Source organism: Salmo trutta, chromosome 25, assembly GCF_901001165.1.
Source record: "Salmo trutta chromosome 25, fSalTru1.1, whole genome shotgun sequence".
NCBI classification, from domain to species: Eukaryota; Metazoa; Chordata; class Actinopteri; order Salmoniformes; family Salmonidae; genus Salmo; species Salmo trutta.
In genome coordinates, this window is record NC_042981.1 from 1,939,751 (window position 1) to 1,951,905 (window position 12,155).

General features: G+C 42.4%; 1 protein-coding gene across 1 annotated transcript; it reads left to right on the forward strand.

Moving 5' to 3' along the window:
- Nucleotides 1-926: 926 nt before the first annotated feature.
- emx1 (empty spiracles homeobox 1) lies at nt 927-8,106 on the forward strand. The gene is made up of 3 exons (XM_029712608.1): nt 927-1,568; nt 4,355-4,539; nt 7,907-8,106. The coding sequence occupies exons 1-3, from the start codon at nt 1,223-1,225 to the stop codon at nt 8,072-8,074; spliced, it is 699 nt and encodes a 232-aa protein (XP_029568468.1). The 5' UTR covers nt 927-1,222; the 3' UTR covers nt 8,075-8,106.
- The last annotated feature ends 4,049 nt before the right edge of the window (nt 8,107-12,155 follow it).

Here is a 12,155-nt window from a genome sequence, read left to right on the forward strand (position 1 = left end):
CAAGGTTTCCAGGAGGTTTGGTCTGAGGAGACAGGAGGCAAGGTTTCCAGGAGGTTTGGTCTGAGGAGACAGGAGGCAAGGTTTCCAGGAGGTTTGGTCTGAGGAGACAGGAGGCAAGGTTTCCAGGAGGTTTGGTCTGAGGAGACAGGAGGCAAGGTTTCCAGGAGGTTTGGTCTGAGGAGACAGGAGGAAAAATAGAAACATCGGGATGGCGCACTAAAGTCACTTATGACCGACCTGGAGGCTTTGACGTATTATTTCCCATTAAGGCTTAGCTTTAATGGAGAAAGAACTGTCATTGTCAACCTTGTAAACACTGATTTCATTTTACGCATCAATTTGATAACAAATGTGTTCATGGATATTCAACCTGAATGTTTTTTTTTTGCTGGCGTTGTCTTTATACAATGAGCAAAATGTCACCCGATTAAAAAAATAAATTAATACAAATCCACTATGGTCACTATACTATTCTTTTCACATGAACCTATTGTTGCTTTTGAAGTCGCTGTACGTCATGTCCAACTCCAATCCTGCCTCTGCCTTAAATCCAGCCGCCAGGTAGTTGTGAGAACTCATTGGCAGGTGTACTCTCGTCCAATCAGCACAATTTAGTTTCAGCCCCGCTGCCCTCCTCTCTCTCTCTCTCTCTCTCTCTCTCTCTCTCTCTGTCTCTCTCTCTCTCTCTCTCTCTCTCTCTCTCTCTACCTCTCTCTCTCTCTCTCTCTCTACCTCTCTCTCTCTCTCGCTCTCTCTCTCTCTCTCTACCTCTCTCTCTCTCTCTCTCTCTCTCTCTCTCTCTCTCTACCCCTCTCTCTCTCTCTCTCTCTCTCTCTCTACCTCTCTCTCTCTCTCTCTCTCTCTCTACCCCTCTCTCTCTCTCTCTCTCTCTCTCTCTCTCTCTCTGCCTCGCACCACATCCCAGTTCTCTGGGTTCCAGCACGTTGACGCACATTTCTCCTCATATTCTTCCTGACAAGAAAACGCAGCTCCATGGATCAGGCGTCACGTCACTAACTCAGAGGTGCTTAATAAGGTTCCGGCTCAGAACATCGGTCCAGGGGGGGGACTCTACCGTAAGTTAATCGTTGGTGCTCGCTATGCCTTTTTAAAGGGTTACCATTGTGACTGGCTTAAAAGAGTAAGTTACAAGATATCTTTTTTTTTCTTCTTTCTTCTTTTTTTCTTCTTTTTCTGGATTTCTATACGTGAAGTGAGGAAGATGTTTTCGTCCGCGGGTAAACGCTGTTTTACGATAGAATCCTTGGTGGCTAAAGAAAACCCTCTGACCACGGAAGATCCCATCCGACCGACGGCTTTGACTTATTCCAACCCGACTGACGCGTTCATGAACGGGTACCAGGGTCCCACCGGCAGGTCTCTGTATCAGAACCCGGAGCTGGTGTTCCCTGAGTCGGTCAACCACCCGGGGCTGACCATGAACCCCCACCAGCTAGGAGGGGGCCACCTACAACACCCTGCACACTTCTTTGGGACGCAACACCGAGACCCTCTTAACTTCTACCCATGGGTTTTAAGAAACAGGTTCTTCGGACACAGATTTCAAGGTAAAATGATTGATTGTTGGTGTTTTTTTTCTCTCAATCTTTAATAGCCAATGTCAAGCAGCCCAGGTTAATTAAGGACAAACAATTATGCCTCTGGGTTGTTTTTACCATAAAGGACTAAACTATGTGACCTACACCGTATGCGGTCAGAAATGTCCATTTCACAGATTAATGATTGACAACAATTAGGCTACATTAATGATGATGCTAATCATTAATTTTTCATCTATGTTAAACATTATCAGTGAATATTTGTTTTTATTGCAATATTATTGACAACGAGGGATGGGCTTTGTAGTTAACTTTCCTTTTCAGCCACAGGTAAACATAACACATAATCAGTGGTGTTAAGTACTAAGTAAATATACTTTTAAATACTACTTCAGTAGTATTTGTTGTTGTTGGTATCTGTACTTTACTTTACAATTTATATTTTGACAACTTTTACTTTTACTTCACTACATTCCTAAAGAAAATAATGTAATTTTGACTCCATATATTACCCCTGACACCCAAAAGTACTCGTTACATTTTAAATGCTTAGCAGGACAGGAAAATGGCCCAATTCACACACTTGTCAAGAGAACATCTCTGGTCCTACTGCCTCTGATCTGGCGGACTCACTAAACACACATGCTTCGTTTGTGAATAATGTCGGAGTATTGCAGCGTCTATCCGTAAATCAAAACAAAACAAGAAAATGGTGCCGTTTGGTTTACCTTAATATAAGGATTTTATAATGATTTATACTTATTTATTTATACTTTTATACTTATACTTTTTATACTTAAGTATATTTGAGCAATTACATGAACTTTAGATACTTAAGTATATTTAAAACCAAATACTTTTAGACTTTAACTCATGTTGTATTTTACTGGGTGACTTTCACTTTTACTGGAGTCAATTTTATATTCATGTATCTTTACTTTTTACTCAAGTATGACAAATGAATACTTTTTATTTAATTAATACAAGTATGATAATTGGATACTTTTCCCACCACTGGAAATAACTATCTATAGAGGATATGAGATAGAGTCTTCAACACACTTTGGTAAAAGGAAAATGTCAATCAGTTTTGCATCAAAACATCTCAACGCAGAGCAGTAAATGTTCTACTTTCCCCATGAGGTGAAGACATGTCGATAAAAAAACATTAAGTTAAGGAGAAATGCACACCAAAATTCACCAAACCAGAAATGCACACCAAAATTTACCGAACCAGAAATGCACACCAAAATTCTTCAACATTGATAAGATAGCCCATGCTGTTGCATGCTAAAATATCCATCTGCATTATAATTTTCATATCAGTGAACGAATTCCTTAGGTCTCTACAAAGTTAGTAGGTAAATCAGCTTTTAGTTTATATGCATCCCGTCTTCCCTTTAACTACCTGGTGCCTCTCCGGCGGCTGCAATTCTTTCACCGAGGACATATTTGCGGATTGTTTTACATTAGTGTGTTTTTTTTATTTTTATTGTGTATATTTGAATTCTAATTTATTTTGTGACTTGTGTGCATGCAGGGTTTCCTTGTGAAAGAGACTTTTGTCTCAGTGGTACTCCCTGTTATAATAAAGGTAAACCAAAATATATAGCACAGTAAGCTAACACGTTATAACACCTGTTATAATAAAAGTATACGTAAAGTCAATGATAACCGATGATAAAGTATGTAGGAATCTGTTTTCCTTTAGATCTCAAGTCCAGGTTAACGGAGTGAATCTAAAGTTCAGGTTAACGGAGTGCATAGCTAACCAGTCTATTTTCCCACGGCACCATGGCTGATTTCCCCACACATCGGGCCACAGCCAAAGGAAATATTGTCTTTGTCACACGGTCACTCCCACTGTGAATTTATCCCTAATCACACGAAATCACTATCTGAGTGAGTGGATAGATCGTCCATGACGATTTTATTCACAAATTTGGGATTTTTATGCCACTTTTTTTACAGCCAAATGATATGTCTCACATCACTTGTAAATGTTTTTTTTTTTTGTCTCAACAGATTTTTTTTTAAATTACACATAGGGACCTATATGCACTACAGTCGATTAACTGAACATTTTACGAGGGGTTATATATAGGTTCACTCTCCCTAATGTTCCAGTGTGACTTCATTTAAGAGGTATGCTATACAATATAGACTATTTGGACACATACGATCAAGTGTTCTCAATATTTAGACACAGGTTTCATAGTATTCTCAATTTAAAGAAGGCACATGATGTCTTTGATGAATTAAACAGTGTCTCTTATATATATATATATATATATATATAGCCTTAATTGTTGCGATATAAACATCTAGGTATACTGTTTAAATGGAGGCCTACATTGCCGCTGTATAGACATTGAAACGCTGAATAGACTATACTTTAAACTACACCAAGAGTTTATAAAGTCGTCTCTGAAGCCAACAGGGCGTGTGCTGTTCTTCTCCACCTCACTGCACATCAAAACGCGCCTCGTGTTGTTCACTGTGTTTGTTCATTGCTTCGATCTAAATCCCACTGTGATTTCTCTCTCTCTCTCTCTCTCTCTCTCTCTCTCTCCTCTCTCTCTCTCTCTCTCTCTCTCTGTCTCTCTCTCTCTCTCTCTCTCTCTCTCTCTCTCTCTCTCTCTCTCTCTCTCTCTCTCTCTCTCTCTCTCTCTCTCTCTCTCTCTCTCTCTCTCTCTCTCTCTCTCTCTCTCTCCTCTCTCTCTCATCTCTCTCTCTCTCTCTCTCTCTCTCTCTCTCTCTCTCTCTCTCTCTCTCTCTCTCTCTCTGCCCCCCAGGAAATGATGTTTCCCAAGATAGCCTGCTCCTTCACGGCCCGTTCGCCCGGAAACCCAAGCGGATCCGCACCGCCTTCTCTCCGTCGCAGCTCCTGCGGCTCGAACGGGCGTTCGAGAAGAATCATTACGTAGTAGGAGCGGAGAGGAAACAGCTGGCCAACAGTCTGAGTCTGTCTGAAACACAGGTGAAGATCTCTACATTTACATTTACATTTAAGTCATTTAGCAGACGCTCTTATCCAGAGCGACTTACAAATTGGTGCATTCACCTTATGATATCCAGTGGTACAACCACTTTACAATAGTGCATCTAAATCTTTCGGGGGGGGGGGGGGGGGGGGGGTAGAAGGATTACTTTATCCTATCCTAGGTATTCCTTAAAGAGGTGGGGTTTCTACCCGCCAATCAATTGTATTAAACACAGTTCGGGGATATATAAATCATTAGGAATTACATTCCAGCCCAAACGCAATCTGCGTTGATAAATTGAGGGTCATGAAGCCTGTTTCTTCATCGAAATAAAATATCTTCAAGAACATTAAAAAAAAAATACAGTTTATACAAGTTTGTAATATGCCGTAATAACAAACATATAAATCAGGAAATTATTCTTATTTAGTTGTTATAAATAAAGAAAACAATTTCAGTGTATTATGTATTAGTTCGATAGAGGGATCCCTATTCCGTTATATTAGCTTCGTGAAATCAATTATTTTAAACCGGTTCCATTCACATGATTTAAAATATAATTGCAATAAAAATGTAATTATTATTATCATTAATATTAAATTGTAATTCTTATTGACGTTTAACATTATTATTAGTCTGTCCATTAGTATGTCTTCTGGAAAACGTTCGCGTCTTTCCTGCAGGTATAAATAGGACAATAGTTCACACAGGACCAATATCGACACATTTCTTTTAACGCTGGAATTACTGTTAGCGATGGGCCTACTATAAGAAATATCTAGGCTATTGTAGAAATATATTGTCAAGCTCAGTAGTAGTTATCTAATAATCAGTTAAAAATCGGTCATGTGAGCTCCATTTCCAATACGTTGTTATTGGAAGAATAGTTGCTCTATCTGATGAACCAAAACAAAAAGATATTCTTTAGTTACAGCATAAAGCGTCAACATAACGTCGCCTACAGTGAAATAAAGCGTCAACATAACGTCGCCTACAGTGAAATAACGACACATTATAAGTAAAAATCCAAGTGAATAACTCGACATTTTGATACAAACTCGTTCACTACCCAGGAAGAGTAGCGCTAATGGGGATCTATAATAAATACAAATACTATCCTGCATTATTCTCGCTAGTTTTTCCAGGATATAATTATTATTATTTTTAAATAATCTATGTACCTACTATAAAAAAAGACAAGACGAATAGCGAAGGCCTCTATGACATATTGTTGTTGAAATGAAATAGGCGATGGTTGTTGAATGCAAATATTTGCGGGAATTAAACAAATCTCGTCTAACTGCCAGCAACCTAACTTCCAGAGGATATCACCACGAAACGAATCGCCACCAGCATCATTAGGACCCTAATTCATTACAATAGTATACACTCTCCTTGGCAGCCTTGAAAGTTGCTTATAAAGGCTTGAAAGTTGCTTATAAAGGCTTGAAAGTTGCTTATACAGGCTTGAAAGTTGCTTATAAAGGCTTGAAAGTTGCTTGTAACGGCAACTAATACATTAAAATGACATCGTGACCAAACATCGTTATATCAATTGACTTGGTCACCTTGGTGTTGATATGCAAATTATAATATGCAGCGAACAGTTTTGGTGTTGACTGTAGGAAAGCTATTCATCCAGGTTTTGGTGTTGACTGTAGGAAAGCTATTCATCCAGGTTTTGGTGTTGACTGTAGGAAAGCTATTCATCCAGGTTTTGGTGTTGACTGTAGGAAAACTATTCATTCAGGTTTTGGTGTTGACTGTAGGAAAGCTATTCATCCAGGTTTTGGTGTTGACTGTAGGAAAGCTATTCATCCAGGTTTTGGTGTTGACTGTAGGAAAGCTATTCATTCAGGTTTTGGTGTTGACTGTAGGAAAGCTATTCATCCAGGTTTTGGTGTTGACTGTAGGAAAGCTATTCATCCAGGTTTTGGTGTTGACTGTAGGAAAGCTATCCATCCAGGTTTTGGTGTTGACTGTAGGAAAGCTATTCATTCAGGTTTTGGTGTTGACTGTAGGAAAGCTATTCATTCAGGTTTTGGTGTTGACTGTAGGAAAGCTATCCATCCAGGTTTTGGTGTTGACTGTAGGAAAGCTATTCATTCAGGTTTTGGTGTTGACTGTAGTAAAGCTATTCATTCAGGTTTTGGTGTTGACTGTAGGAAAGCTATTCATCCAGGTTTTGGTGTTGACTGTAGGAAAGTTATTCATCCAGGTTTTGGTGTTGACTGTAGGAAAGCTATTCATCCAGGTTTTGGTGTTGACTGTAGGAAAGCTAGGAAAGCTATTCATCCAGGTTTTGGTGTTGACTGTAGGAAAGCTATTCATCCAGGTTTTGGTGTTGACTGTAGGAAAGCTATTCATCCAGGTTTTGGTGTTGACTGTAGGAAAGCTATTCATCCAGGTTTTGGTGTTGACTGTAGGAAAGCTATTCATTCAGGTTTTGGTGTTGACTGTAGGAAAGCTATTCATTCAGGTTTTGGTGTTGACTGTAGGAAAGCTATTCATCCAGGTTTTGGTGTTGACTGTAGGAAAGCTATTCATCCAGGTTTTGGTGTTGACTGTAGGATAGCTATTCATCCAGGTTTTGGTGTTGACTGTAGGAAAGCTATTCATTCAGGTTTTGGTGTTGACTGTAGGAAAGCTATTCATTCAGGTTTTGGTGTTGACTGTAGGATAGCTATTCATTCAGGTTTTGGTGTTGACTGTAGGAAAGCTATTCATTCAGGTTTTGGTGTTGACTGTAGGAAAGCTATTCATTCAGGTTTACGCACAGAGGCTTTTCTTTTCTTTTCTAGCGCTATTTTTGCAAATAGTAGCTATTTATGAAGATTTACCTTGTAATGTTCATGATATGGTTGTTTAACGCACTAAAAATGCATATTTTGTTGGCGTAAATTTCAAGAGAAACAATAGTGAAACAGAGTATTCTTTGGTGAGAAAGACAGAGGTCCCTCCCCCTCTGACCTTCTTCTCCAATGGGTTTTTGAGAAGTTGACGAGGAGAGAGAGGACTGTGAAGGGGCTATGCGATTGAGATCTTCCCAGAATAGAGGAGCCTAGAGAGCCCTCCGATAAAATGAAATAGATGTCCTTAATAATAAGTATATATAAGAACATAGATATATAAGAACATAGATAGATGTCTCTAATGTCCCCCTGTCTTCATCCCCAGGTGAAGGTGTGGTTCCAGAACATAGATAGATGTCTCTAATGTCCCCCTGTCTTCCTCGCCAGGTGAAGGTGTGGTTCCAGAACATAGATAGATGTCTCTAATGTCCCCCTGTCTTCCTCTCCAGGTGAAGGTGTGGTTCCAGAACATAGATAGATGTCTCTAATGTCCCCCTGTCTTCCTCTCCAGGTGAAGGTGTGGTTCCAGAACAGGAGGACTAAATACAAGAGACAGAAGCTGGAGGAGGAGGGGCCTGACTGTCATCAGAAGAAGAAAGGAAACCACCATATCAATAGATGGAGGCTTGCCACCAAGCAGGGCAGCTCCGAGGACATTGATGTCACCTCTGAGGACTGAGAATCCCCCCCCCCCCACACACTCCCACTTATGTCCCCTGGTCCCCTCCTCCCCTGGCCTCCTACTCCCTCCTATCCCTCTACTCCCCTGCCCCCTCCTCCCCTGGCCTCCTACACCCTCCTATCCCTCTACTCCCCTGGCCTCCTACTCCCTCCTATCCCTCTACTCCCCTGCCCCCTCCTCCCCTGGCCTCCTACACCCTCCTATCCCTCTACTCCCCTGGCCTCCTACTCCCTCCTATCCCTCTACTCCCCTGCCCCCTCCTCCCCTGGCCTCCTACACCCTCCTATCCCTCTACTCCCCATACCCCGTGTCCCCTTTCTGAGGACCAACGTCAGACCCTATTTATTATGTCAAGTTATGAAGTATAATGACATGTTACAAGAAGAAAAATACCCGAACCGTCACTCCCCCACTCCTCCCCCACTCCCCCACTTCCCCCCCCCCCTAAAGGACTAAAAGTATTTGATAAGTTTCTTCAACAACAGCAAGAGAAGAGTGTTTTGAGTCGACGGTAGGTGATGCAGAGAAGAAAATAAAAAAAAAACAGATTTTATGGCACTTGACTTGTATAGGTGATGTTCCATCCTGCATCATACGGCTTCTCTGATCTCGTAATGTCTCATCTATCTAATGATCTCTGGTGCATTACTTACAACAGACGGAGGTGAGAAATGTTTTTGTTTGTGTTTATTTTGTTGGATATTATTACATGATAGGCCGTTCACACTAAGGAAACTTCTGTTCTGCATTTGAGGAAACATATACAATCATATACGATTTTAAGATAATTTTTCTTCAGTTTTGCAACCGGGCCACGGTTCAGTTGTTGAAACGTTGCAGATAGAAATGTCATGAACAGAACCAACATTGTTTGTTCTACAGAGCATATTTCTATGTGAACGTTTCTTTGCTGAACTTGCCTCTGGTGTTCTACAGAGCATATTTCTATGTGAACGTTTCTTTGCTGAACTCGCCTCTGTTTGTTCTACAGACCATATTTCTATGTGAACGTTTCTTTGCTGAACTCGCCTCTGTTTGTTCTACAGAGCATATTTCTATGTGAACGTTTCTTTGCTGAACTCACCTTTGGTGTTCCATACAACACAGGTACCCACACGTTCGCTACTCACTGTTTGGTGGACTGCTGTACGGATGAGGGATTAATAAGGTCTTCAGGACTCCATGCTGGCTGGGGGTAGAATAGGATCAATCCAATGGTAGACTCTGTCATTACTGGAATGTTTACCGACAGACATATTGACATCCATTTAATATCAAACATATAAAAATGTAACTATAAATGTAACAATAAATAAAGATGTTCTAGAAACAAGAACATAAAAAAAAACGAATTAAGAATTTGTCTGGTGAACATTATTTCTGAGCTATGTTTTGCTTGCTCATAGTCTCCTAATGGTCTTGAGAATGACCAGGTAAGGCAGGTATGGCAGGTATGGTAGGTATGACGGGTAAAGCGGGTAAGGCGGATAAGGCAGGTATGGAAGATAAGGCAGGTAAGGCAGGTATGGAAGATAAAGCAGGTAAGGCAGGTATGGCAGATAAGGCAGGTAAGGCAGGTATGGCAGGTATGGAAGATAAGGCAGGTATGGCAGGTATGGAAGATAAGGCAGGTAAGGCAGGTATGGAAGATAAAGCAGGTATGGCAGATAAGGCAGATAAGGCAGGTAAGGCAGGTATGGAAGATAAGGCAGGTAAGGCAGGTATGGAAGATAAAGCAGGTAAGGCAGGTATGGCAGATAAGGCAGGTAAGACAGGTAAGGTAGGTATGGCAGGTAAGGCAGGTATGGCATGTATGGCCTGTAAGGCAGGTATGGCAGATAAGGTAGGTATGGCAGGTAAGGCAGGTATGGCATGTATGGCATGTAAGGCAGGTATGGCATGTAAGGCAGCTAAGGCAGGTATGGCATGTAAGGCAGGTATGGCAGGTATGGCATGTAAGGCAGGTAAGGCAGGTATGGCATGTAAGGCAGGTATGGCAGGTATGGCAGGTAAGGCAGGTAAGGCAGGTATGGCATGTAAGGCAGGTATGGCATGTAAGGCAGGTATGGCAGGTAAGGCAGGTATGGCACGTAAGGCAGGTATGGCAGGTAAGGCAGGTATGGAAGATAAAGAAGGTTAGGCAGGTAAGGCAAGTAAGGAATAGAAGGAAGGTATGGCTGTAAAGCAGGTAAGGCAGGTATGGCAGGTATGGCATGTAAGGCAGGTAAGGCAGGTATGGCATGGAGGCAGGTATGGCATGTATGGCATGTAAGGCAGGTAAGGCAGGTATGGCATGTATGGCATGTAAGGCAGGTAAGGCAGGTATGGCATGTATGGCATGTAAGGCAGGTAAGGAAGTTAAGGCATGTAAGGCAGGTATGGCATGTAAGGCAGGTATGGCATGTAAGGCAGGTATGGCATGTAAGGCAGGTAAGGCAGGTATGGCATGTAAGGCAGGTATGGCATGTATGGCATGTAAGGCAGTTAAGGCAGGTATGGCATGTATGGCATGTAAGGCAGGTAAGGCAGGTAAGGCATGTAAGGCAGGTATGGCATGTAAGGCAGGTATGGAATGTAAGGCAGGTATGGCAGGTATGGCATGTAAGGCAGGTATGGCAGGTATGGAGGATAAGGCAGGTATGGCAGGTATGGAAGATAAGGCAGGTAAGGCAGGTATGGAAGATAAAGCAGGTATGGCAGATAAGGCAGATAAGGCAGGTAAGGCAGGTATGGAAGATAAGGCAGGTAAGGCAGGTATGGAAGATAAAGCAGGTAAGGCAGGTATGGCAGATAAGGCAGGTAAGACAGGTAAGGTAGGTATGGCAGGTAAGGCAGGTATGGCATGTATGGCATGTAAGGCAGGTATGGCAGATAAGGTAGGTATGGCAGGTAAGGCAGGTATGGCATGTATGGCATGTAAGGCAGGTATGGCATGTAAGGCAGCTAAGGAAAGTATGGCATGTATGGCATGTAAGGCAGGTAAGGAAGGTATGGCATGTAAGGCAGGTATGGCATGTAAGGCAGGTATGGCATGTAAGGCAGGTATGGCATGTAAGGCAGGTAAGGCAGGTATGGCATGTAAGGCAGGTATGGCATGTATGGCATGTAAGGCAGGTAAGGCAGGTATGGCATGTATGGCATGTAAGGCAGGTAAGGCATGTAAGGCAGGTATGGCATGTAAGGCAGGTATGGCATGTAAGGCAGGTATGGCAGGTATGGCATGTAAGGCAGGTATGGCAGGTATGGAAGATAAGGCAGGTATGGAAGATAAGGCAGGTAAGGCAGGTATGGAAGATAAAGCAGGTAAGGCAGGTATGGCAGATAAGGCAGGTAAGACAGGTAAGGTAGGTATGGCAGGTAAGGCAGGTATGGCATGTATGGCATGTAAGGCAGGTATGGCAGATAAGGTAGGTATGGCAGGTAAGGCAGGTATGGCATGTATGGCATGTAAGGCAGGTATGGCATGTAAGGCAGCTAAGGCAGGTATGGCATGTAAGGCAGGTATGGCAGGTATGGCATGTAAGGCAGGTAAGGCAGGTATGGCATGTAAGGCAGGTATGGCAGGTATGGCAGGTAAGGCAGGTAAGGCAGGTATGGCATGTAAGGCAGGTATGGCATGTAAGGCAGGTATGGCAGGTAAGGCAGGTATGGCACGTAAGGCAGGTATGGCAGGTAAGGCAGGTATGGAAGATAAAGAAGGTTAGGCAGGTAAGGCAAGTAAGGATTAGAAGGAAGGTATGGCTGTAAAGCAGGTAAGGCAGGTATGGCATGGAGGCACGTATGGCATGTATGGCATGTAAGGCAGGTAAGGCAGGTATGGCATGTATGGCATGTAAGGCAGGTAAGGCAGGTATGGCATGTATTGCATGTAAGGCAGGTAAGGAAGGTAAGGCATGTAAGGCAGGTATGGCATGTAAGGTAGGTATGGCATGTAAGGCAGGTATGGCATGTAAGGCAGGTAAGGCAGGTATGGCATGTAAGGCAGGTATGGCATGTATGGCATGTAAGGCAGGTAAGGCAGGTATGGCATGTATGGCATGTAAGGCAGGTAAGGCAGGTAAGGCATGTAAGGCAGGTA